The sequence below is a fragment of the Chenopodium quinoa genome, unplaced genomic scaffold (genome assembly GCF_001683475.1).
Source record: "Chenopodium quinoa cultivar QQ74 unplaced genomic scaffold, ASM168347v1, whole genome shotgun sequence".
Taxonomy (NCBI): Eukaryota; Viridiplantae; Streptophyta; class Magnoliopsida; order Caryophyllales; family Amaranthaceae; genus Chenopodium; species Chenopodium quinoa.
This window is the reverse complement of record NW_018744066.1, coordinates 1,830,561-1,857,580: the sequence shown is the minus strand read 5'-3', so window position 1 is coordinate 1,857,580 and position 27,020 is coordinate 1,830,561. Positions and strand designations below refer to the sequence as shown.

The 27,020-nt window shown below is 37.9% G+C and overlaps 1 protein-coding gene and 1 pseudogene across 1 annotated transcript; one reads left to right on the top strand and one right to left on the bottom strand.

Annotated features, from left to right (window-relative positions):
• Window positions 1-1,698: 1,698 nt before the first annotated feature.
• On the bottom strand, window positions 1,699-14,007 carry LOC110690961 (dolichyl-diphosphooligosaccharide--protein glycosyltransferase subunit STT3A). The gene is made up of 23 exons (XM_021867883.1): window positions 13,766-14,007; window positions 13,551-13,613; window positions 11,886-11,941; window positions 11,697-11,768; window positions 11,418-11,523; window positions 11,238-11,288; window positions 10,034-10,129; window positions 9,790-9,849; window positions 9,597-9,710; window positions 8,706-8,792; window positions 7,838-7,941; window positions 6,713-6,808; window positions 5,594-5,714; window positions 5,393-5,473; window positions 5,172-5,303; window positions 4,831-5,079; window positions 4,079-4,222; window positions 3,180-3,366; window positions 2,987-3,084; window positions 2,692-2,771; window positions 2,502-2,589; window positions 2,187-2,276; window positions 1,699-2,100 (listed from the first exon to the last, which is right to left on the bottom strand). The coding sequence occupies exons 1-23, from the start codon at window positions 13,880-13,882 to the stop codon at window positions 2,041-2,043; spliced, it is 2,352 nt and encodes a 783-aa protein (XP_021723575.1). The 5' UTR covers window positions 13,883-14,007; the 3' UTR covers window positions 1,699-2,040.
• Window positions 14,008-22,421: 8,414 nt separating this feature from the next.
• On the top strand, window positions 22,422-24,891 carry LOC110690960 (annotated as a pseudogene).
• The last annotated feature ends 2,129 nt before the right edge of the window (window positions 24,892-27,020 follow it).

Below are 27,020 nucleotides of genomic sequence, written 5' to 3'. Positions count from 1 at the left end.
AAAAATTTCCAAAATTGAATGCTGCTATCCACGCTTTTTGAGAAATTTTGGAAGTTTCGGGTAGAGCTCTCAATTCGGTAACAGGTCATGTTTGGGTCGGTAAGAGTGGGTCGGGTCAACTCGGGTCGGGTCAATTCGGATTAATTCTATAACCTATGCGGGTCGGGTTAGAGTTGGGTCATGCTTGAGTCAGGTCACGTCGGGTCATACTTCTTATCGAGTTTGGGTCGGGTTTAGGCTAGGTTACATTCGGGTCGGGTGAACAATAGGTCGAGTTTAATTCGGGTTTTCACTTGTTAAAACCGGTTAGGGTAATTCTCGGGTTCGAGTCGGGTTCGGTTAAAGTTAATAATTGGCGGGTTAGAATCAGGTTGGGTCATTCTCGGGTTTGATTCGGGTTCGATTTAAATCAATAATTTGCAGGTTATAATCAGGTCGGGTCATTTTCAAGTCGGGTCCGGTTCAAGTCAATAATTTGGGGGTTATAATCAGGTTGGGTCATTTTCAAGTCGGGTCATTCTCGGAGTCAAGTCGGGTTATGTTCAAGTCAATAATTTACAGGTTACAATCAGGTTGGGTCATTTGCAAGTCAGGTCACATTCGGGTTCAACTAACTATAAATAGATAATTATCATTTTTATCAAGCTAATTATTTTCTTTGAATATAATATATATGGCAATATACTAGGGAACTATAGTCTATAATTTAGGAAGATAATTATCTACTTTGACCATACAACAAATATATACTATATTTAACTCTTAAATTTGAGGATGATGCTCCTTTCTTTTGCTGGCCTGGACCGACTTGGTCTCCCTAGACAAAATGCTTTGATCAACAATAATAAGATGGTCTAAATTGCATTTAAGGTGATTCTAAATCAGGTCAGGAACAATATGGGTTGAACTTAGGTAAAGTCAATAACAAGTCGTGTTAATTTCGAGTCGGGTTAGTAACAGATCGGGTTGAATTTTTGGGTCGAGTAAGTAATAGGTCTGGTAAAATTAGTGCCGTGTCAATAATAAGTGGGGTTGAATTTAGGTCAGGTCAATAACAAGTCGGGTTGATTTCGGGTTAGGTTTGTAACAGGTTTTGACGTGTTAAAAAGGGTTTGGGTCAATTTCGATTCAAGTTGAGTTCGGTTCAGGTCAATAATTTACGGGCTACATTCGGATTGGGTCATCTCCATGTCAGTTCATGTTCGGGTTCGGGACTCACATACTCGGGTCAACTCGGGTCTAGGGTTGGTTTCAGGTCGGGTCAGGTCGGGTTTGGGTCACCATTTTTTCGGAATCAGACGGGTCAGTTGATAATCGGATTTAAGTCGATATTTCGAGTCGGGTCAATTTTTGACAGCTCTAGGTGAAACACAGCATTAGACTTAACCACACCATTGTTTCTGTAAAATGTGAAAATTTAAGTCAGATTGGACTATAATATGGGATAAAGTTTATCGTATTAGAACTGCAGTTTCTGAAATTCACTTTTGTACCATGGTTCTACAACTAAAATATACCCAAACAGCCTGACCGGATGCAAGTAAGTGGGTGAAGTTAAGGGAAATTAAGGACTCCAAACCTAATCAATCTCGAATTTGATTTATTCAGCTGAAGCTCTGTAACTTGAAATAGAATAGAATTCTTGTCCTGCGTCAATGAGCTCATACAAACGAGTGAAAATTAGCTGTGCAACTGAAATTCAAAATTGGAGAATCATTTTGGCTGCAAAAAACAACTCTGTGTAAATTACTTAGAATATCTCTCAATGGTCTAATATTTAGTACAGGCTTACGCATTTCCATTAACATGCCAAAAACACCACATCACGCAACCAGAGTAGAAAATTGGAGCAGCCTTCTCTCCCCATGAAGTAAATAACTAACTGGTAAAAGTGAGGGGGGAGGACTAAGCGTCGTAGGTAACTATTTCTTTGATTCAATCAATGCTCTATGATTTCTCTCTAGAAGCCCTATGGGTTACAATTGAGTGACCTAAGACTTCCCTACTCTATAAATATGCAACAAGGAATGGAAGAAGAAGTTACTGCCATGGATTCCTTTTCACAGTGCTGCTTCTTTTTGAGCTAGCTGAGCTTGTTTTCTGACAAAAGCAAGAATACCGTTAGTGAGAACTAAATATTGGTTGGCCAGCAAGGTAAAAAGAAAGTAACGGTTGAATGAAATTACCGATTTTGATTTCTTGATCTTTCCTCTTAATCTGTTCTTTGGAGGCTTCAATTTATAAATCCTTACCATCCAGTGATGAGATGTAAATGCCTAGAGGACACAAAAAATACCCAGACAGCATCCTCAGTTTTGAAGGATTGGACAATCAGAAATAATCGATAATATGGCCAGAAAAATCTGTTTTTATTGTACAATTCTTAATCTGTTTCTATTATGTAGCTTTTGTGGTCATACGAGGGGGTACTTGGTACCCTTGTCACTCAATTACAGTACTCCCTAAAATATAGGGTGTACAATAGCATAAGATTACAGTACCTCCTCAAAATGAGTAAGCTTGAAATGCTTCTTTCCAATTTCAGTCCTCCTAACTCTATCATATCCTTTCCCATCTGTTTCTACAAATCTGAATCAGGCAAAATAAGTTTTAAGATTGTAGAAATGATATAGAAAAGGTTAAAGGCAACAGAGATATCAGAAAATTATTCCAGATCAACTTCACCCTAACCTGTAGTATGAAAGCTTGTACATTAAACTATTAAGCATCGTTGGTGTTGCCTGAGAGTCAATCCGATACTGACCATCTCTCTGTACAGCAGCACAATTTTTATATTTAGCGAGACGAGAAATGTTAATGACAAAAAAAGTAAGCAACAACGAACAATAGAGCATATGCATCTTACTCAGATAACGAGGATGGATGAATAACCCAAAAAGAGAGATCATCGTATAGAAGACAATATAAAGTTAAAGACTAGCTAGGTTAAACTTACTAATTGCTAGAAGTAATGTAAAGTTCTTACCAGATAATCAGGTTCCTTAATATGAGGAAATACACCACCTCCTATTCGAACCATCCACAAGAATTTATTGATATCGTCACTGGGGTAGCCCACAAGACCTATGCACAATAAAATCTCAATTCTATGTCCCACATTCTATTTTCAATGACCGAAAAAATATCATTAAAGAAACAGCAGTAAGTGGCAAACTAACCTCCAAATACAACGAGGACATATTTAACATCCAGAGAGTTATAAATTTCCCATGCTGCCTTTTCCGGAGAAGACATAGCTGTTCCAACAGTGGCAATGTGAGTATTATTCCAGGTGTTATTATCAACAATGACAGTACGGTTGGCCATGGCTGTTGTTTGGTATCCATAGTCCCACCAAGATGCCACCTGCAGAGAAGTTCTTGTTAGGATTTTGTTTCTTCTAACAATTGGAATCCAAGATATGATATAATTTACATACTTCCCTTGTTAAATATTAATCAACTACAGAAGAGGAGGGATCATACATATGAGCAAACACAATCTCACAAATTTTGCTAACAAAATTCATGAAGTCTTCCAAGCACTACTGCAATCAATTTGAAACGTGTGAATAACAAACAATTGGTCGTGAATAATTGAGGGGTCGTGAAGGATATGTCTATTAGGATTTTATCCCCATATCTAGAAAATGTACATGGGATTATTAAGATAACTAAAATACAGCAATGAATGGCCTCTCTTATATTTTAGTGATTACCAGCATTTGATTCAGATAAAAGACATTTGCATAAACTACTATTCATCTTCCACCAAAGGCTGACAAACTACTTGGAATATGTATGATGTAGGTTTCTAAGATAGTATTGGTTTGATCAAAGCTTAAAAGTTATGAAGTAATAACGGAAGAGACCACAAGAAGCTGATAAGAGACCATAAATCAACAGCATCAGTATAACAAACTTTAACAAGCACATGCAAAAGATCAAACCTAATATCACATAGATCATATATGTTATAATAATTGAATTCCTTTCCATACAACACGAGTTTATAAGTGTAGAATATGAAGGTAAAATCAAAGTAATCAAAGATCATATGGATACAATACACCACTTACTTTATCATCCACCTCAGTGTTGTGGCTTAACCAAGCATATGCCTCCCTGAAATCATCAAAAACATGCAGACCATCATGTGTATGAGATGTCAAAACAATAGATGGCGCTGAGTATGCCTCTGCTGCTGCCCAAACACAGTGTACCTACAAAGCACTCAAACATTTAATCAGCAATACACTAGACCAACTCAAACAGATCAAAACAAAACAGAAAGATGCTGGAGAATGGGTAAAAATAATCATGATAAAGCCATCAGAGGTTGGTAAACAGAATAAAACTGAAATGCAATGCAGCAGATGCATCCATGACCATATGAGCCCATTTTTAAATTCCACAAACCTATTTGCAATGTCTGGTTCAGAATACAAAAGAATTTCATGCTAACCATCTCTCGTTCTGGAGCCTCTCTAAAAAATTGCCTCAAAGCTAAAGCTAAACTCCCTAAATAAAAATTTACTGTAAGTTATGTGATGTGTTAAACTAATTTTCAGTTTTTCACAGCCACCAAAAAGTAATCAATAATTTTTGTTATGGCAAGAGCTAGGGGAAAAGAAATAAGGTTCCTTTTATTAAGAATTAACTTGGATGGAAGGGTAATGATGAAACCCAAAATATAAGATTACCAAATGTGTCATTAATTTAGGTAATGAAGTCAGTGACACAAGTTGCAAACATATTTTCTGGCAGTAAAAAGAATTGTGCTGAAGATGCAGATGATAATCAATAGCATGGATAAGGAAAGTAACCATACCACATAAAAACCACCCAGCAAGACAGTTAAGAACAAGGCAATTAGAGATGCTTCAAAGGGTAAAACAAGAAGCCTTCTCCCAACACGGGACCTCACGGGAGCCCTCTCAGGAACTTCCTTTTCTTTTTCCTTTAGCTTTTCCTTCTTCTTTCCCTTTTTCGAAGGCCGCTCTTTTATGGCATCCTCATTTTTATCAGTTTTTGCCACAATTTTTTGTATCTCAGCATTGCCAGAACTCACTTCTCCTGCCTTGACAGTTAACACAAAACAATTAAGTTTAGCCTGCAGATGAATAAAAAGTAATTCAAATGGTTTGAATGTTTTAAAATTCTCATAGCTACCTCATCAGAGGGAGTTTCTAACAATGAGGGCAACTGAAATTTGATGGACCGAGCAAAAACATCAAAAGCTTCCGACAGAGCAATTCCAGACATTATGCACGCTGCCGGAGCAAGTACTAGCATAAGCCGCACCTATATCCAGATAAAAAAATGTGAGCAATCAGGGATTAAAACAATTACCAATGAAAAAGCAGAGTCAAACTTCTTGCTAATTTTCTCACCATAACACCTGAAAAGTATACTGACATCACAATGTACAGGACTACAAACGAGCTTGCATCAGACAGTGGTGAAAAACAAGCCTACAAGAAACATAGACCATTACAGAAAAGTGGATGATTTCACAATGATGAGTGAGAGAGAGAGCTAAAGGGGATCACTAAGAATTAACTGCAGAAAAAAATAATACAAATACAACTTACAATAATTCCAGCGGGAACCAAGAATGCCAATACATTGATGTCCATGAAGTAAGATGGCCATGTAGGCGGTTGATGTTCACTAACACTAGCAATGATCGGTATGTATTTGCTTGCGTAAGTTCTGTAGTATTCCGCCCAACCCCCAAGAACAAAGCAAAAACAGAACGAATGTCATAATCAGCATTTATAACCAGAAAACTTAGAGAGAAGAAGCATTAAGTGAACAATTGTCTATGCTCAGAAGAAAATCTGGACTCCATTAAAATGGAAACATCACAACATTAAAAAGCAATAGGCCATATTTGAGAGTGTCCAATATCTAAATACTTCATGACATGTGGGTTCCACAGGTCATATATACTTCTTGTGATGTATATATTACCAATCATAAACAACAAATGATCATCCATAGAGCCATCATATGACAAGTATGTGGCCAATGTGGGTATAGGATCATTCTATTATACGAGGAGAAGTGATAGAGCCATCATCCTAATAGAATGATCATGCATAGATATGACTGACAAGAGTTAGTTCTCCACACTAAAAAAGACTTCAGACTTATGGAGGATTTAAAAGTGAAAAGATTTTTTATGGAAAGATTCCTGATTTAATCCCTTGGGTGTATATATTACCAATCTTAAAAGACAAAGGGTTTCCCTCCCTCCACTTTAGCAGTCTAGTATGTATAACTACCACACCATTAGGGGTTCACGCTTCAGTGCAGACGTCATGTTAAAAGTTCAGCAGGAATAAGGCACTTTTTAAATATACAGGTTCAAGGATGGAGGAAAAGAGAAGAAGAATGTATCCCACAAATTAGTCCAAAATATCCTAAATCCATTATTATCCTTTTCATATTTAGGATGAAGAAACACGTCAAGAAAAGATACTCAATTTACCTACACACTCCTTTTTTTCATCCTTGTTTAGAACCCCTCTTTCTTTTATTTATTTATTTTTCCTTCACTAGCCCCCATTTAATTAATATTTTCTTCAGTTATTGGCTAATTACACAAACCATAAAAAAAAAGGTAGTGGAGAGAAAAACATCTGCATATAATGTTCAAGGAACTATCAGTTAAACTATAAAAGAATATAGCAGGGATAGTTGCATACGGATCAAGGAGACTAAGACTTCGCCCACTCCATCCCATCGTTGGGCTAGAAGCCACGAGCGCAATAAGTATAGCTGCTACAGCAAAACAAACTGCCCTGAAACAGCAAATATACTTGTTCAATCAGTTAAAAGATAAAACAAAATAGCATAAAGGTTTGAAAGTTTTATTAAAATGGGAAAAATATGTGTTATTTGGTACAATGACACCATCTACGGGGCTTCCGTGTTACAGATGCAGGATGATGAGTGGAAAAGTATACTACTACTTGGTCATTAGAACATGCAAGGTTGTCACTAGCAATTTAGCACGCATTACATGTTGATACTAAAATAAATACCAGCTAATCTGTTCGTGTATATGAAGTGGTGGTTTGGTTTTCAAGTAATTACAGTGATGGGTAAACAGAGGTAAACAGGTCTACTCACTCTTTTACAACAAGCTTGACAAGTAGTTCAATCAATGCCAAGAAACGTTTTTTTTTATTCAACGGTAAAGCTTGATCTTCCTGGGTAGCGCACAGGCCAAAGCTCCTACTGAATACATGAGACAGGCCAACCCCCAAGAATTCCAAATTTAATGCTGGCCAACTCCCTAAAATACCAGAGTTGAGGCTTAGTTGTTCCTAGAGAATATCGTGGTTGCTAGTGGTATATGAACTTATAATCATGGAATCGACTCGATCAACAGATTCTAAATTATAATTTCATAACTCTAGCCAATTCTCATTCGAGGCGGAACAGATCTACTAATTCTCTAATTCCAGTTGGTAAGAGGGATCTTGAACTAAGAAATAGACTCAAGAAGCTTAAAAAAGGGTATATAATGATTATAATCGGATTCATTGAGGGGTTCCCTAGCTAGAGAGGGAGGAAAAATACACAAAGAAAGAATACCAGCAATTCAGCATGAATTTCTCGTGATTCAATCTAGAAGATTATGAAAAAAGAGGGTAATGGTTTCCCCTTAAGAAACCAACTAAAAAGAATTAACATAGTAGAGCTGAAACTTTATTGTGTCAGATCCCCTCTTTTCTGTGACTAAAACAAGTGTTGAAGGAAGCTCATAATTTAAGTTTATAACTTGGTGAACATAACAAGCATAAAAAAAAAAAAGGATTGCTTACAGGCCACCAGTTACTACAAGAGTTACAGCAACTTTGAACATCTGAGGAGAAAGGATTCCCTTGATGTAATACACAAGTGCGACCACATGGATAATAATGAACACCTGCAGTCATCTTTCATGAATCAGACATCCCAAAAGAAAGTAGAGGTATGAGTCTAGAAGACTGGTTTTCTATGATAAACAAGCCTATGAATAACATTTCAACCCATACCGTCATACATATCAATTTTTTTTTACCACTTCATACAATAATCTTAGATAATTGATGATTGATGCGTATGCATTAGAAATTATTGATAGCAAGAAATATCCTAGTTTCAACTTCATAGGAAATTAATGCTTAATACTCAACCACTTAACGTCCTGTTAAGGTGAGACTTGTACTGAATTTGCATACAACTCAAACATCTCATATCCTGCTTAGGTGAGACCTGTACTAGGCGATATTGTCTTTTTTTTTTCTCCACTACCAAACTATATTAATAGTTATTCTACTTGACTGCTGTAGGTAGTACTTAGTTGTGCAAATTTCTAAATTTTCTTCACAGTTGGCAGTTCAAACTAAAAGCGTCACAAGATAGAGCCTTGGGGTAGTTGCCTAGTTGGGTTCTGACTTCTGAGTAAGTCCTCACCTGCCCAGCCATTATTCAAGTGGGTTCGACACAGGGGGAGTTTGTCAACATCGATAGGCAAAAGGAAGTCCCCAAAAATATAAACGAAAACCATATCACTTTCTGAAAGAAATAATTCATATAAACATCTGCTAATTGCTTGAAGTAATTATAGACCTGATGGACCTTCACTTGGTATGCTGTGCTGTATACCAGAAAAAGAAACCACAGAGTAAGCATCAATATAAAGCTTACCAAAAATGATGCAAAATGTTCTGATGTCAAGACGGCATTGAAACCAACAACAGGAACCAATGCAGCTAACAATGTGCCCAACACAACCTGCATTCATGATGATTCAAACAACCAATTTAATCTAAAATAATACACACGAACAGAATTTAAGATAAAAAATGCAACATCAACCAAATGACTCAAAAGAGGCTCCCGTCTTAATGAATTAAAGGGGTTAAATATACACAGCCTTAAAGGCTATTTCTAACTCACCCTTACTATGATATCAACAAGAATCTGCTACTTCACAACAAATTAAAAGCGCAGTCCTTTTAATAAGCTATTTTAATTAAGCCCTTTTCATGGTCAAAATGTAGAGAATCATTTGCTCTGTTGGAGATGGACTTAAATTTAGACAGTAAGGAAATCTAATAAAATGGTTTTAGAGTATAAACTGATTGGCTTGGTTGATACGCTACTTGATGCTAAAAGAATATTCAAGTTCTTCTCAGTTGTTTGTCACATGATTTGTGCAAAATAAACTATTTATGCAATTTTACAAGAACAACAAATAAAGAGTAATTAAATGCAAGTATACAGACAGAAACACAGAATGAACAAAACAAATGTCAGTCTATTAGCAAAGAATTGTAAATAAATAGAAGCAGCCTTCCTTATCCGTACAATGATGTTACAAGTCTTTATTTTCTACTCAAGTACCTTCTTCACTTCTCAGCAGGGCCATAATAATACTTCATACAAAATCAACATTCTTTCTTTTCACACAAAACAGAATAAAAAATCCAGCACATCATTCCATCAGAAAACAGTTGCAAACTGGCAACTTTTAAACTTTGCAAGTTAAATTATAGGTATTACACAAACAAAAGCAACAATGTTAGAGATGCTTACCAGAGGAGCATATGCAATATACAGTCTGTTAGAATATCGACCAGTAACAATGCAAAGGAGCACGTGCATGGGAATAAGATTAATTATGAAGGTGTATCCTCCCCACGAGCAAACCTAAAGAAACAGAGTATAACTTACATCAAAGAGCTCGATTGAAAAGGTAAACGATCAAGACAGGTCACAGGAAACCTACCATATAGAAGTATGCTATGGCATTCAAAGTTGCATAAAACAGAGAGCCGGTGTTCAAAGTCTGCACTCAAAAAGTTGGCCAATGTTAATAATAATAATATAAAACTAAAAAATAAAATAAATAAAATACAGAGATTGCCAAGCTAGATGAGTTTGAAGCCTTAACTAATTAAAGAAGAGAAATCCAGATAGAATTTTTTTTTTTTAAAAAAAAATCACGAGCAGAAGTTGGGCTCAAAACTTACTTTGACATAAAGATAGAAGGTAAAAATCAATGCAAAAATAGCTACGGCTTCATTGTCATAGCTGCCAGCCACAGATCGAGATATATAGGATGGAACCTGCAAAAGAACAGAGTGAATAAGGCTTTAACAGAAACAGAAGTAGCAATGAAAAAACAACAATTGAAATTCATCATATGCTTGGACATGTGTAAGGTACAAAGAAACTTAGGAATAGTTAAACAAATATACATTTCATACAGGACAATGCAGCCTCGAGCTAAACCTGTACCTTTCTGTTCTGGGTTTCTAGGCTAGAAACTATAATTCACTTTTTGGTTACGAGTAATTGAATAAATCAACATAAGATGAACAAGGGTTTCCTCTATATTTCTACACATTACCTACTTAAAACTCTGCCCTTAAGAAATGAAAAGAATGTATCCAATTCTTCCAGTAGTCTGAGCTAGAATTCCTGATTTCAAAGAAGTAAATTGTCTGAACTCTTAACAAAGACAGGGTATTCTAAAAGTTTCAATTCCTGGGAGCAAATTTATGTTGAAACCTACCTTTTGAGTTTTGAAGACTAAAACATTGTAGTTCCAATCAGTTTTACTTAGCAAAATTGACATAAAACATAGTAGTTCCAATCAGTCTAATCGATAAAGAAACCAGGTGAAAAGAACAAAGCCTTAGAGTCTCTCTTTCAGACACCTATGGTTTCAAGAAGTTTTCTCAAAACATAAAAGCGTAAAGAATTCATAAGTGCTGATTACAAATCAATAACAGAAAAATATATATTTTCACCAAAATTGTTTTCTCAATGTATAAATCAAGAGGGGCCTATGCCATTTACATATTCATAGTTCATTGCATTGTCCTAAGCAATTCTGAATTTGGTTATACCAATATTGGGTTCACTTTTTTGAGAATTTGAAGAAAGTTTCCCATTACCAACTAAGCAAAATTAGGAACATTGAACAAAAACATGAACTTTTTTAAAAAAAAAATAGAGAAATGACAGTTGCTTTACGAATTTTATGCATATTAAGAGTCCGTATGTTGGAGCTATTCAAATTCCTTAAACAAAATCAAATGGTAAACAACATACTAATATGCACATAAGAATGATACAAGTATAGAAAAATGTACAAAAATAAGAAAGCAATAGATGAAGTAGATATAATTGCCATATGAAAAAAATTAGACATAAAAATCCTAGGCTTACCATGCCCAATAGTAATGCAGCTGTTAAACCTGCACCCGGGCCCTTCACTTCCTGAAAAATCAAATTATTCAATGTTAATCAGTTAAATAAATAAAAAGGTCCTCTCACTTATATTAGGGTAGAAGAAGGAGGCACAACAGTATATATATATTAGTTAAGGATAATGAAAAAAAAACTGACCTTTGTGAGAAAATAGGTTGCCCATGATGCAAAAGCAGAAAATACTGGTGCAGTAAACACACAGACAGTCTCCACAGACAAAGGGATGTTCACAGAATGCAGCAACCTATCAACACAAAACAATGTTATTTCCTTTTCTCTCAGGTCAAGAACTAAAAAAAATTACAAGAAAAGGAAATAGTAGAATATAAACAGAGATCACATTAATCAGTGAAGCACACGATAAGATACAGATCAGAGTTGGGACAAATCAGTTTGATTAAAGTATGGAAAACTTACCACCACATGGTACCTGCCGTCAGTGTTAATCCAGGATAAACGGTTCCACCAATCACACGACCCAGTGGGTACCTGAAAGGGGAATAATCACACTAAATATTTTAAAACATCCAGTACAAATCCAAAAGGAAAAGGCAACTAAATAAATGAATTTATATATATTGGTTAGCCAATTGTAAAAACAATTACCAGGTTCTGTCGTCAAACCAGTTCCAAAAGTCATATATGCCATTCTTTGTGAGAAACTGAAAATTTGCCATTCATTGACAGTGTAAGACATCAGCTTTCAGCCATTCACAATATTAAATACAATAAAAGATTGTGAAAAAAAAAAAGGAAACTATATGAGAGGTCTAGAGCATATAGATTAACAAACAAGGTGTAGACTACAGTGATATTGCACTACCTTAGACAAACAAGGTTAAGTTGATAGAACTGAAATGCATTATGCATTATTAGAAAATGTACTATCCATTGAAAATATTCTACTTTCATTCAATTGAAAAAACGACTAGATTCTCAGCAAAAAATCAGTGATCATATGATTAGTTAAAACATCGTCCCATCTCCTCATTTTTTTCATAAACATATGATTAGTTCATTTCTCACAACCCACAAACAATACAAAGGCTTTAATAACTTAAAATAAATGGGCAACCAGAAGTTAAAAAAAAAATTCTGCTAAGATATATAAGTAAGTACCCCCAAAGTCAAATCTAACATATTTGAATTATATAAAATGTACAAATAACAACAAAACAAAATTCATATATTGCACTATATGTCTGTATATAAGTGTCCACATAATAGATTTCAAGGGAGACAGATGCTCTTCTACTCAATAAAACAGTAAAGGTTCACAAATTATTATACTATTGGATATTTTATTTGTCATTGTTACAGTCCTTCCAAAATGTAAGTTTGTAGGTTGCTGAGACTTGGAACAATTAAGTATATCATGTCATACATATTTCTAACCTCACTTAATGAGTCTTTCATCACACACACTGGGGCTTTACAGTTAAGATTGAATCCATTAGTTCACTGCTTCGGTTAACAGGGGAGCTTGGCAAATATAACGACCATAGAAACAAAGATTGTGTATTAACTAAAGATTATTTATCTATAGAGGATATCATGATATTCCTGAAAGCACTAAAGCTTGGCAGCCAATTTGTATTTCAAATAACCTATACTAGTCAAGAAAAAAAAAGGTAGACAAATAACGTCCGCACTAAAAGCAACTACAGCAACAAAATCTGCTGCAGAGCAAGATGATGAGGAATTCAGTATCCACATTGATAACATGAAGAATCTCAGTCATGTAAGCACTTAGAATAATAGTTTCTGTAAAGGCTCAACCCTCAGCAAGAAAGAATCACAATTTAGCATTACTAATGCCTAGCTTCCACCAAGGCATTACTATTAACCTATTAGTCGCGTAAATGCATAATACGGAGTACAATTTTTAATTGCTATCAGCGGTAAATCTGGTCATCTAGTCTAGTAACCTAACTTGCAAAATTCAGCATTGATTAAAACACAATTTGTATAATTACTACAGCCTTATTCCCACTAATCATCTCAATAAAATGTCAAATACTCCCTGAACTGATATATTTTAGAAGCACACATGCATTATACACTTCCTAATAGCTATCAAAATCGAGCAACGAATGACCTAAATTGCATAATTTAAGCCTCTTCAATGATTCATTGAGCTTATAAATGCATAAACCAAGAGAGATCCAACAAGTCGCATATCCAATTCAAAAAATACCACTAAAAAAATGTCAGAAATCTACAAAAACATTATAATGCCATGAAAATCAACACAAAAGAAAGATCAAAAACCTGAGTAACTCGATAATTGAAATAAGGATCAAACTCATGAATGACGCTTTCATATTTGATAACCTGCAATACACATAAACACATTATACCAAATTGCATTTGAGATTAACATAGAATGAAATTAAACCAGAAATTACCAAATCTATGATTGAAAAAAAGCGAATTAGAATGACCTAAATTATGGATTAGATCTAAATAGAGGAAGAAGAAATTACAGAGAAAAGACGGATCGAGAAAGCGAGAACTCCGATCAAGATGAGGATGAAGACAGCAAGCACATTTCCGAAGGCGTTTCGTAGAGAAGATCCATTGGCGGTTTCAGTGTCCGCCATTGGAGAGAGGAGTGAAGGTCGAGAGAGGGATTTTGCGCAGGGGTTTTGGGTGACTCACTACTGACTAGTAGTTGATGATTTTCATCGGAAGACTCGATGAGTAGACTTCAAGACCTCCAAATAAAACCCCAAATAAGGCCGGTTCATCACGTTAAAAAAAATAAATAAAAATTACCGTACACAAAATTATCACATCTCGTCATAAATAACTATTATGGATCAATAAAAAATATGACAAATGGCATAAGAACACAAAATTAACAAAAATTCGTAGTAGTAATATAAGTTTAGCAAAAATAAGGTAAAATTGAACATGGCACAATGCTTATTTGATATTTATTTAGGCTAGGGTTTATTTATGTTATTTTTGCTAAACTATTTTTCTGAAATTAAATTATTTTTAATGAATTGAAATAAATTTTATTGTATTAAAATCATTTAACTGAACTGAAATTATTTGATTTTTACTTGATTGAAATCGGTTTTACTAAACATTTTTTTAAGGTGAAGTGAGTAGGACCTTAGTTCGGCCACAATTTAACTTTCTTGAGCCTTTTGATGCATATCGAGGATTATTGAACCATTTTTTTTAATGTTTTTTTAGATTTGAAGTGTTTCTTGGAGACTTTTTTTTAAAAAAAATAAAAAAATCTAACAGGATTTAGATTTGGCTTACAAGGTTTTTTTTATTTATTTTATTTTTCTTTATTTTTAAAAGTATGTTAGATTTATTTTCTTTGTTGAATTATGTTTTAAGCAGTGTCTTTTAGAGAACAAGTATTATTCTTCAATTTTATTCTCTGAGTTAAACCCGGTTTATCTTCCAGATATACAAAATTTGTTTATATGGGATATAATCGTCTTTTCAAATACCAAAGGAGGATTACATGCGTCTTTTCATGTACTAGTTGAGGGGTATATGTGTAATTTCCTAAATACAAGTCGCATTGGATGATTCACCAAGATAAAATTGTATTTGCCCCATCTTTTCTAGGATGGTTTTTATCTTTTGTTATCTAACTAGTTTTTTGGCCCGGGCGCTGCCCCGGGTCATTGTATGCATATAAAAATACTATATTAAAAAGGAAAATTTAGAAAAAATAATCCCAACTTTCATTTATTCTGGAATAATCCGAACTTTGGGGTGTCTTCTTTTTCTTCAATCCCAAATACCGGTTACCGGTTGAATGGGTTATTTATTTATTTTATTAAAGTGACACGTGTCACGAATCAATTGGCTAAAAAAAATTTAAATTTTTTTTTAAAACAAATTAAGAACAAAACCCACCAGCCAAAGCCCAACCACCTAGCCAATCCGGCAACCGCCCATGCCAGCCACCTACATACATTGGTGGTTTTATAAAAACAATATCGACCATTTGTTAATTATTAATTAATATGAAGTAACTAAATATTATATCGTATCATTAAAATTCCTTCTAGTAACAAATTTCTTAGTTAAAAAAAAAACCTTTATTTAAATTTGGGTTACACATTTTAATACTTAAATATAAGTGTATAACTTATACTAAAGGTTGAGTAATGGAAAAAAATGAAATTAATTTTATAATTATATTGTTGTCAAAATATACACATATAAGTTGGCTATTAAAATTTTTGTATTTATGAACATGAATAACTCTTTTACTACAACTTTATTATCATAAGATTTGTTGTTGGAGTAATGGTTAGAGTTTAACTTTAATGAAGATGAGGTCATGGGTTCAAATACTATTGCTCACAAATTATTAATTTTTGTGTGGAAACATTGATGAAGATTACAATGCTTGTCTTTGAGATTTAATATACATAGAACTTATTTTTAATTTGCTAGCCTATTTTTGGAAGGGCTATTTGTGCAAAAGAAAATCAATATACGGGTATATATTACATTTTTTTTTATTTATAATTTTTGTAAATTCCTATACATGGTATAATTTCCTTAAAATATTTAAGATTGTTCAAAGGTTAATTAAAAAATTAAAAAAAAAATTGTTTAAAGGGGAAAAAGCCCCCGAAAAAAAAAAAAAAAACTAATTCGTTTATATTTGTGAAACGCTAAACATCGCCCGCAATTTACCATATAAAGCCCACAAATATGTTATGATTTGACCATTATGCCCTTTTTCTAAAATAGAAATAATCTCGGTGTAAAAAATGTGGAGCCGTACTGGCTCGCCGGGGGAGACCGGATGGCAGGCCGGAGATGCGGGGGACGCCGGAGGTACGTCGTCGTCGACGGAAAACGAGGTAAGTCACCGTTAAAATTCACGGTTTACCGTCGGAGTGGATCCGACGCCTAGGGTGGACGCCAAAACCGTAGCCTGGACGTCCAAGCCGGACGCCAGAACCACCAGAGTGGCGTCCAGCCCAGACCACCAGAGTGGCGTCCAGCCCAGACGCCCAGACCACCAGACTGGCGTCCTGGGCAGACGCCACTCCACTGGGTGAGGCGGCCCTGCCAGGCGCCAGTCCAGTGGCTGTGGCAGCCCTGGCAGACGCCACCTTTAATAATTAATTTTTTTTTTTTCTTTTTTGATTTTGTTGTTGTTTTTTATTTAACTTTTTTGTAAAAAAAAAATCGAAAATGATTTTTTAAAAAAATTCGAAATGGGTTTTTTGTAAATTAAATTTGAAAATTCGAAATAGGTTTTTTTAAAATTAAATTTGAAAATTCGAAATGGTATATTTTTAAATTTAGTTTGAAAATTCGAATTGGGTTTTTATAAAAATTAAGTTTGATTATATATAATTATGTTTTTTTTTGTGTTAATTATGTGGAAATATAGAAATTAAATGTATTATCCGTTAAATGTATTTATTGTAATATATAATTGATGCAGGAATATGGTGGAGACGGAAATGATTACAGTGGGATATTTGGACATGATGGTCCATTCGAAGAAGCTCAACAGGCGATTGATTGGGCAAAACAAGTTGCAATTGCAGCTGGATTTTGCTTGGTAGTAGCAACTCATAAATCTCAACGGGATGGTAGAATGGATCGCATTTTGAGATGTGACCGTTATCGCAAAAGAGAAGAAAGAGATTTTCGTACAGCCACTCGGTTTGACACAAAGCGGAAAGGTTGTGGGTGTGAGTTCAGAGTAAAGGTTCGACAACTACGGAGTCGTGACGGTTGGGAAGTGATAGGTTACTCTAAATGGGGGTATCACAACCATGAGATGATAGTATATGAAGAGGGTCATCGACAACTGAGCGGCTTAAGTCCTGCTGCGAAACTAGTTGTGAAAGAAATGAGTGATGCTCAAGTGAAGCCTGCTAAAATATTAGCATCTGTGTTACAGAAATTTCCAGAAGACCATCCAAACCGAAGACACATCTACAACGTCAGACAGCAACTCAGGTTTGAACGGTCAGAGGGAAGGAACCCTATACAGCAGCTGCTACACCAGGCACAATCACGTGGTTACCTGTTCTGGTTTGATTCTGATGAAGATACAGTGGAGGTGACTCATCTTTTCCTTGTGCATCCTGATTGTGCTGATATGATCAAGTCTTGGCCATTTGTGATTTTGATCGACTCAACGTACAAGACAAACAAGTACAAGTTCCCTCTGGTTGAGATGGTTGGGATGGCTCCAACGAACCAGAACTTTCTGATTGGTCATGCAATCATCAGGGATGAGACGGCTCCAAGTTATTATTGGGTTTTGGAGAAGCTGAGAAACTACATCGGGCCTAATGTTCATCCAGCAGCCATCGTCAGCGACTGTGAGGGAGGTCTCTTTGCCCCCATAGCAGAGCTGTTTCCCGAATCGAACCACTTATTGTGCACATGGCACATCAACAACTGCGTGAAAGTGAAAGCCTACAACCTTTTCAAGAAGAATTTGGAAATGGCAGAGAGATTGGTGAATGGTAAGTGGCGGAAGATCCTACAGGCTACCACAGAGGAAGCGTATGAGCGAGCATTGGCTAACTTCAGGGATTCGTACCAGTGGTGTCCGGCACTGGTGGACTATGTGATGCATCAATGGGTCCCTCACAGGGAAAAGTTTGTCAGATATTGGACAAACCAGGTACTTCATTTTGGGAACACTACAACATGTAGAGTTGAGAGCGCTCATAGAGCTACCAAGGACTGGATTGATTCATCGACCGCTGCTTTGGATACACTGTTCGCTAGACTGAACAAGTCAATTGAAACTCAGAAGAACGACATCAGGAACTCTCTAGAGGACTCCAGACGACGACATGGTACGATGTATAGCCATTTTATATTTAAGATTCTCCATGGTCGTGTGTCGCACTACTGCTTGGGGTTGATTCTCACTGAGCTGAACAGGGTGAGGGACTTGGCTGACGAAGTGTATACTCGGTGTGGGTGTACTATTTCAGTAACTCATGGATTACCTTGCGCATGCACCATTCATCGCGTTATTACAGAAGAAAGGGCGTCGTTACATGTTGATCAGGTCTATTCATTCTGGAGGACGCTTGTTATTGGTGAGCATGCAGACAATCAAACGGCCGACCGTGAACAGGAAGAGTTGGAGCAGTTCCGTTCAATGTACGACCGAGTGTCCTCCAGCCATCCTTCTATTATTCGTGACGCTACTCATGTGCTTCATGACATGTTCCACCCGTCTAACTTAGATTATGAGGAACCCGAAGGAGTTGACCGTCCTCGAGGTCGACAACGGCGGAACAGGAGTGCGTTTGAGTATATCCGTGGTCTTGGTCGTGGTCGTTCTCGTGGTCGGACATCGTCATCTAGTCGTAGTCAATCTTCATCGTCTGTGAATATGCCCCTGAGAACTGGTACGTTTTGGTTGTTTTTATTGCACATAGTTTTAAAGTGTTACTCTTGCCTTCTTAACTGTCTATAATTAATTATTTGGTGAATAGGAAGAAACGATGTTGATCAGTTTCCGTACAAGGAAAGGATACCTGCGATCATCATGTCGTACTTGGAAGGGTGGAATGATGTAATCGGAGATGGTAACTGCGGATTTCGGGTCGTGGCTGATGTTTTTCAAATGGGCGAAGACAACTACGGTTTGGTGCGTGAGTTGATGTACAGCGAAATTGCCTCTAACCGAAATGTTTATCGTCATGTGTACCAGGATGACTTGGATGACGCTCTGCGGCGTATCCGGTGGGGAGGTGGACCTTGCGGCGAAAATCATTATTTTGACACGCCCCTAGATCTGTTTGCCGTTGCAAACATTTACAAATGCGCAGTCATGCATTTCGGCCTGGGAGTGCATAGTCAAGCTTATTATCCTTGTACCACGGTTCTCCCTTGGCGGTCGCGTGAGACTGTCACCACACCGGTCAGAGAGCTAGCTATTGCGTTTCTTGGGTCGTCATACAGACATTTCATCCGACTAGACATGTCAACCGATTTTCCGGTGCCACCGATTATACCTCGGTGGTACAACATTCGCACAACGAGCGTAGAGGGTTGGGATGCGCTATATAATGACCGGATCCACGAATGGAACACCCTAGCTGCATTTTAGTTTTTCATGTTTACATTCTTTATTTGTAATCTTATTTGTACGTTGCTCTTTTAATGAGAACATTAATATTTTATATTGTATTGCTTACTGCATTCTATATGTTGCATGGGTAAGTTGCGCGGATCCACGAACGGTTATATCAAAATTTAAAAACAGCACTGATAATATGTTTAAGTTGGAAGCTAAAAGAACAATCTAAAATGTTACAATTTTACAACATAATGTCCAACATAATGCTCTATAAATAAAATACAATAACCATCAGTAATCCCTCCTCGACGACGACTCCCACTTCGCAAGGGTCTGTTCCAGACTATCAACAACAGCTCTCCCTGTTGCACTCATGCTGTCCTTCTCAAGAGAGAGTTTCTGTACGTCTTGCATTATCTTTCCCATCCACTGCATACAACAAAAAACAGAAGATGAAATACAATAACAACAAATAAAACTTAATTAAAAGACAACGATAAATATAATAAAAGACATATCGCTTCCGTGGCAGTAGGCGGTGGCACATAATCATCATCGCTGTGGTCGAGATCAGCGATCAACCTCGGGTGCGAATACCGGTTGAACCATTCCATGTAGTAATGGTCACACATGGGAGTAACCCCAGAGGGTGGCCGCTGCAACTCCGCTGTCCATAAGCGGGCCACCATCGGAAACTGGTCCCACGTCCCGGTCATGATATCCGGCCATTCCACGACGTACTCCCTCGACGATGCAGGTCGGACCGCCTTCATCGGGCACGCCGGGGGAGGAGGGACAACTTGGACAAATCCAAGCTGGCGAAGACAACGCTGGGGCATGTACGCCTCGACGATGTCACGATACCGAATGAGTCCCGTGTACAGGGTCCTGGGTACCCTAACACTAGGGTTCGGGCCGAAAGGCATCCAGTTCACCTGTACAATAACAACATATAAAATTTAATAACATGAATATAATATGTGCAAATAATAAAATGTAGACTCTATAAATAAACGTTACCTCTAAGGGGGACAGCCTGTCCAGCAATAACCGTATCGATCGGAGGCGGTCAACGGACTTCTTCTCCGAGCGCGGACTCCACGCACAAGCACGCGGCATCCCCTCATCAATAGGAACTGGGTCACGATGTGGTCGCAATGCAGGAAAGTACTCGTATATCCAGGTCTGCAATAGAGTCAGACACCCAGTGATACCTGCCGCGTCAGCCCGACTCGCAAATCCTAGTTGGCGATACAAATACGCCAACGTAGTCGATCCCCAGGAAAACTGGCCTACACTGTCGGGGTCACACGCCTCTACGATGTCGCGTGGCCTGAGCTTGTTTCCGCCGCTCTTATCCGGAAACAAGGTACATCCGAGGAGTAGAAAAACATAAGCACTCAGCTGTGCGTCGGGCGTCCTACGTGCACTCGGGTACAAACACCGCTGATCTTCACACCTCCGTGTTCCCAAACACCTAGCGCCTCGGTGTACAGTGCAGCCCTGTCCACCGCCAACAACTCCGCCAGCGAATCTGCCTGATCCGCATCAGCCACAGCACAAAGTCGTTTACCCTCAACACGAATCCCCAGAATGGCCTCGACGTCATGTAACATGATCGTCATCTCACCGAACGGAAGGTGGAAAGAGTTTGTATCCGGCTGCCATCGCTCAATGAAAGCCGTGATCAGCGTACTGTCAATCTTATCGTGCATGGTGGCAGGAACGTGCTTCACCCCAGTGCCCTCCAGTCGCTCGAACATCTCGCTCTCCGCCGGCCAGGCCTCAGCCCATGTACGCAAAAAGCTACAAGTCTTTTCCCGGGTATGACATTTCAACAACCCCGTAACTGAAGGCCTCTCCTGGTCCTCCCAAATACGGGCAGCTATGTGTCCTAGAAAGCTAGGAATCACACTCCCGTCAACAGGCCCACCGGACACCTCACTCCTAACAACCCAAGAATCATTACCGGCCCTCGACCGTTTCCTGCTTGCCCCAGATACAGTGGACGCAGATGATGTGCCAGATCTACTAACAAACCTACCACCCCTACCCTTACGCACCTCCACCATATGCGTCTCGTACATGTCATCAACCCTCTGACTGAATGGACCGTAATCATCATACGGTCCACTGCCATCGTCCACATCCTCATCCTCATCTGCGCCCTCCTCCTGCCCCTCCTCCTGGTCACCCTCCTCAGCATCATCATCGTCATCGTCATCCTCATCCCGACGGTGGATCCGTTCTCTACGAACTGAGGCCGAAATACCACGGGATCTGACATGTCTATGCCCCGACCTCTCCACTGAATAACTTCTACTAAGAAGCTCTATATTCTTCCCCGCACCATGACGACCCTACACAAAATTTTAAAATATATAAACATACAAAAATTTATACGATAAATAATCATCATCGCAAATCAAATAAACTAAAAACATACAAATAATTGTAAACAAAATATAAACGTAGAAAAAATACAACGAAATTGAAAAAATTTATAAAAATAAACAACAAAACATAAAAACAATTCAAAATTATATTACAATAAAAAATAAATAAATAAATTAAAAACAATTTTTTAAAAAAATTAAAAAAAAAAAAAAAAAAAATGGGGGGGGCGCCCTGGCTGGACGCCCAGCCGGCGGTGGTGGCGCCAGATGCAGACGCCGCCACCAGTTGGCTGGCGCCTGGGCTGGACGCCATAGCCACGGCTGCGGCGCCTAGAATAAACGCCACAACCGTGGCTGTGGCGTCCAGCCCAGGCGCCAGCCAACTGGTGGCGGCGTCTGCATCTGGCGCCACCACCGCTGGCTGGGCGTCCAGCCAGGGCGCCCCACCGCGTTCACGGCGGTTCCCCCCCCCCTTTTTTTTTTTAAACAAAATATACCTTTCCTCCTTGGGACATCCTTCCCTCCGCCGCCGCCGCCACTTCCTTGCCTTGCCGCCTCGACATTGCCGTTATTTTGAATTTTTTTTTTTTTTTAGAGAGGTTGAAAGAAGATGATCAATGAGAGTGTGAGTGATGAGAGTGTGAGTGATGAGAGTGTGAGTGTTTTTTTTTTAAGGTCAAGGGCAATTTTGGGAAACTAAGTGAATTTTGTGGGCTTTATGTAGTAATTTGTGGGCGATGTTTAACAAATCCCTTATATTTGCCCCGATTTGAATTTTTTGTTCGCTTTCTGCGCTGCTCTCTCTCCTCCATTGAAGCGGGCTCTGTATTCTTCGTTTTCCTCCTCCATTGGTGCAGCTTCCAACGTAAGATATTTCTTTTAATCATTGAATATTTTTCAATATTTAGGGCTTATTTCCGCACTTCGGTTAATTTAATTGTCGGTATAGTTTTATTAGGGTTCGGATTATTCAACTTTTTTAGGTTATAAATACTTATTTTTGGAAAGAATTTAGGTTATAAATACTCGAACACTTTAACGATCATAGTTTGGTAATTAAGTCATATTTTCTTTTATAATTTGGTGATTTTGATTCATTCATATTTTCTTTTATAATTCGGTGTTTCATTCATTAGATTGATTTTCTTTCGTTTTTGTTGATTGGCAGTGAATTTCTTGGAATCTAGACATAAATCTGAAGTTTTCTGGAGTATTTTCTTTGTTTGATTGATTGAAAAATGCCGCCATACGATCACACTAATGATCCGTGGTTCAAGAACCGATTTAGTGCTCAAGAGGGTGAAAAGGGTTTGGCTGATAAGGGATATAATGTGCCTCCCTATTTAAATCGGGCCGGGTTTAAACCTCGAAAACCCGAAGATTTTGGTGATGGTGGGGCGTTCCCTGAGATTTATATTGTTCAGTATCCTTTGGGAATGGGAATGGGCAGGGATAAGACACCAATTTGTAGGATATTGCCTGTTACTGTGGATAGTAAAGGGAATGTGGCATTTGATAATGTAGTGAAGCAGAATGAAAATGCGTCGAAAATTGTTTATTCGCAATATAGGGATCTTGTGCCGAAAATTTTGAGGGGGGAGGAGTCTGATTCGAAGGAAGAATTAGAAGAGCTGCAAAAGGAGATTGAAGAGACTACTGAAGCTACTAAAGCTGCGATTGAGAGGATAGTTAGTGTGAGGTTGAGTGCTGTTCAGCCCAAGAATGTGCCTAAGCATTCATCTGATTCGAAGTTTATTAAGTATAAGCCGTTGCAGCAAGCTCAGGCTTTTAATTCTGGTGCGAAAGAGAGAGTTATCAGGTTGGTAGAGATGCCGGTGGACCCTCTTGAACCTCCCAAGTTCAAGCATAAGAGGGTTCCTAGGGCCTCGGGGTCACCACCTGTGATGGTCATGCATTCACCACCTCGTCCTGTGACTGTGAAAGATCAGCAAGACTGGAAGATTCCACCTTGCATTTCGAACTGGAAGAATCCTAAGGGGTTTGCCATTCCATTGGATAAGCGGCTTGCAGCTGATGGAAGGGGTCTTCAAGATGTTCAGATCAGTGACGATTTTTCAAAGCTTACTGAATCCCTGTATGTTGCAGAGGAGAAGGCGAGAGAAGCTTTGGCAATGAGATCAAAGGTGCTAAAGGAGATGAAGATGAAGGAAAATGAAAAGAGGGAGCTGAAGCACTGTGCTTTGGCTGCTAAAGCACGTTCTGAGAGGAGTAGTATTGCAGCTCCTGTGGCTGCACCTGCTAGAAATATGGATATGGATGAGGATGACATGAGATCTGATTATGTTGGTAGAGGAGATAGAGAAGTTACAAGGGAGGTAAAAGAGGAGAGGGAAGCGAGGTTGGGGCGTGATAAAATTCGTGAGGAGAGGCGACAAGAGAGGGAGAGGGAGAGAAGGTTGGAGGCCAAAGATGCTGCTACGGGAAGGAGGAGTAAGATTACAAGAGATAGGGATCGTGATATTAGTGAGAAGGTTGCTCTTGGTATGGCGTCTGTTGGGTCTGGAAGAGGTGAAGTCATGTATGATCAGCGATTGTTCAACCAAGAGAAGGGGATGGAATCTGGTTTTGCTGCTGATGACCAGTACAATGTATATGACAAAGGCTTATTCACCGCCCAAGCTACACTTTCCACTCTATACCAGCCGAAGAAAGATATGGATAATGACATGTATGGCGGAGCTGATGAACAGCTTGAGAAGATTAGGAACACCAAGAGGTTCAAACCCGACAAGGGATTCACTGGAACTGCAGAGAAGAGTAATAAGAGAGAGAGAGGCCTGTTGAGTTTGAGCAAGTTGCTGAGAAGGCTGATTTATTCGGTTTGGATCAGTTTTTCACTGAAGTGAAGAAGGGTAAGAAAGCCATGGAAATTGGTGGGGGAGGTACAATGAAAGCAAGCGCTGGGTCTACTCGAGAAGGCTATGATGGTGGCTCCAGGAGAAGCAGGATTGACTTTGACAAGGGGTGTTAATTCTGCATTTGTATAATTTTTTCTTCTATTAGCTGATCCTGTTTTTGCCCTTGTAAGCTTCTATTTTTCTTTTTTTTTTTTTCAAAAAAAAATAAAAATAGATAATGTTCATATAAGTACATGAAGATCAATACAGAAGTTAGAATAAATCCTTCTAAGGTAGTAAGTTTGATGCCATTTGTCGATTTTAATGTTGAAGAATAGGCACTGCTGCTATCTATATTTTAGAATTCGTATCTGATCTTTTCACATTTTTTGTTTTGCTGATCTATTTGATGAGCAGCCTGGCCTAGTCCATAAGTTGGTGAGCTTCTATTCTAATATTCTTTGTTGTTTTTATTGGGGCTAAAAGAAATGAAAGATGAAAAAGGTAAGGAGAAATAGAATGAGATTCTGTTTACAATGTATTTTGAATGATTTTATTGCTTCTTATAAGTTAGTTGAATTACAGTGTGATCTTGATACCCCTAAAAACCTAAATAGTTGGAATAGTAGACTCCTCTTTTAAATTGCTTGAATGAGATTGATATTATGATAGTGTTTTTCTATGTATGATCGTGATTTTTTGCATTATTTGGGGAGTTTTTGCTTATCAATCGTAAATTAGTCTACTTGTACAGTTAAATAATTTGTTTAGGGCCAACACTTTCTCGATCATGTAAGCAAAAGAGGTAAATCAGATCATGCAGAAGGATGTTTTTAATCAATCTGTGGAACATCCTAGGAATGCAAGCAAACTACTCATGCACTAGCTAAGTTGCTCTTGGAAAATATACTACATTAGAATCTTTGGCACATGGAAACTATACAACATTAGAATCTTTTATTGCTGTTAAGTCACTTTGTTAATTGTGTTTGTGTTCATTTTAGAGCAATTAAAGGTATATTTTAAGAAGCTAAAAGTTTGTTAATCTAGAAAACTTTCATAGCTTTGTCTTTCTTTAGCAACAGCGATTTGATCACCCACAAGCTTATCGCTGTGAAAGAAGCCACTTAATAAATACCTTTGTGTTATTAGTCTGAGTGATAAAACAGCTAGAGCTCGAAGGTGTGCATAAAGGTAGATCTTGTACTCGAGTTTCTTTATGTTGCTGAAGTTCTCTAAATGTTGCTGAAAGGTAGATCTTTGGGTTTTGATTATTACAGGCCGTGCTGAGGTTGATTTTGGGAATAATCATTTGATTGTTTTTTATGGTGATGCTAAAGATCTTTGGGTTTTGATTATTACAGGCCTTGTAAATTCTCATATATTTAGTGTTAGATCAACCATGGTGATGGTATATTTTGGTGTTAACCTTGGACTTGACTTCCATAATAATAACTTATAGAATGTGGGAGATGCAACTCTTTCCCTTGTAAATGTTTTTATATTCTACTTCTAATAATTACCGCTAATAATTGAATTATTTGTTGTAGACTTGTAGTTGATAACTTGGGGGGATCTGATTTCATCTGATTAGCATGCTTTTAATTCCTAAGACAGATTTAGTAAGATGAAGAGGGCTCGTAGTTTCATTAAAATTTCCCTGTTATTTTGCTAATTTCATTGAATTAATGGATGCATTCGAACATAAACTAGAGAATCATGACCAGGGAGCGTGGTGGTTTTAGGCTGTGGTGTGAGCCGTGTGACCACACCACTTCTGCTTTTTAAGAGGAATATTAGTCGAACACGGTATGTTTTCTCAGTTCATCTTGTTCCTTGGAAATTAGAAAAGGATTACCAAAGATGTAAGATAATGGATCCTTGAGTCCATACTTTGTATCAGTTCATCTTGTTCCTTGGAAATTACAAAAGGATTACCATAATGGATCCTTGAGACCAAACTTTGTATTACACTCGTTGAAGGTGTGCATGATTACGCGTGTAATGCACGGTACAGTGGTTCCAAGTCCATATGGTGTCAAATTGTCAATATGGTACAATACTAATACGAGTAATACTCGGTACAGTGTGGTTCCATGTCCGTATGGTGTCAAACTGTCAACATGGTACAATACCACAAGATGCAATGATGCACCATCCCAGTCGAATTATCATATGCACTTGAATCATTCTTCATTCATGAGTAGATTTTCGAAAGCTAGTCATTAGTCATGTTGTCTGAATATGTAGTGAGCGACTGGTTCGATTGTTAGATACAAACTGCCCCTGAAAATAGTACTACCACTTCCCAACAGGCATCACATCCCAACACCAAATTATCAAACTCAGGGTTTAGTGTTCAGAACTTCAGAGTTCAGACCCCAAATGCCATTGCATTAAAATTCAATACATGAGCGGCTTAGCT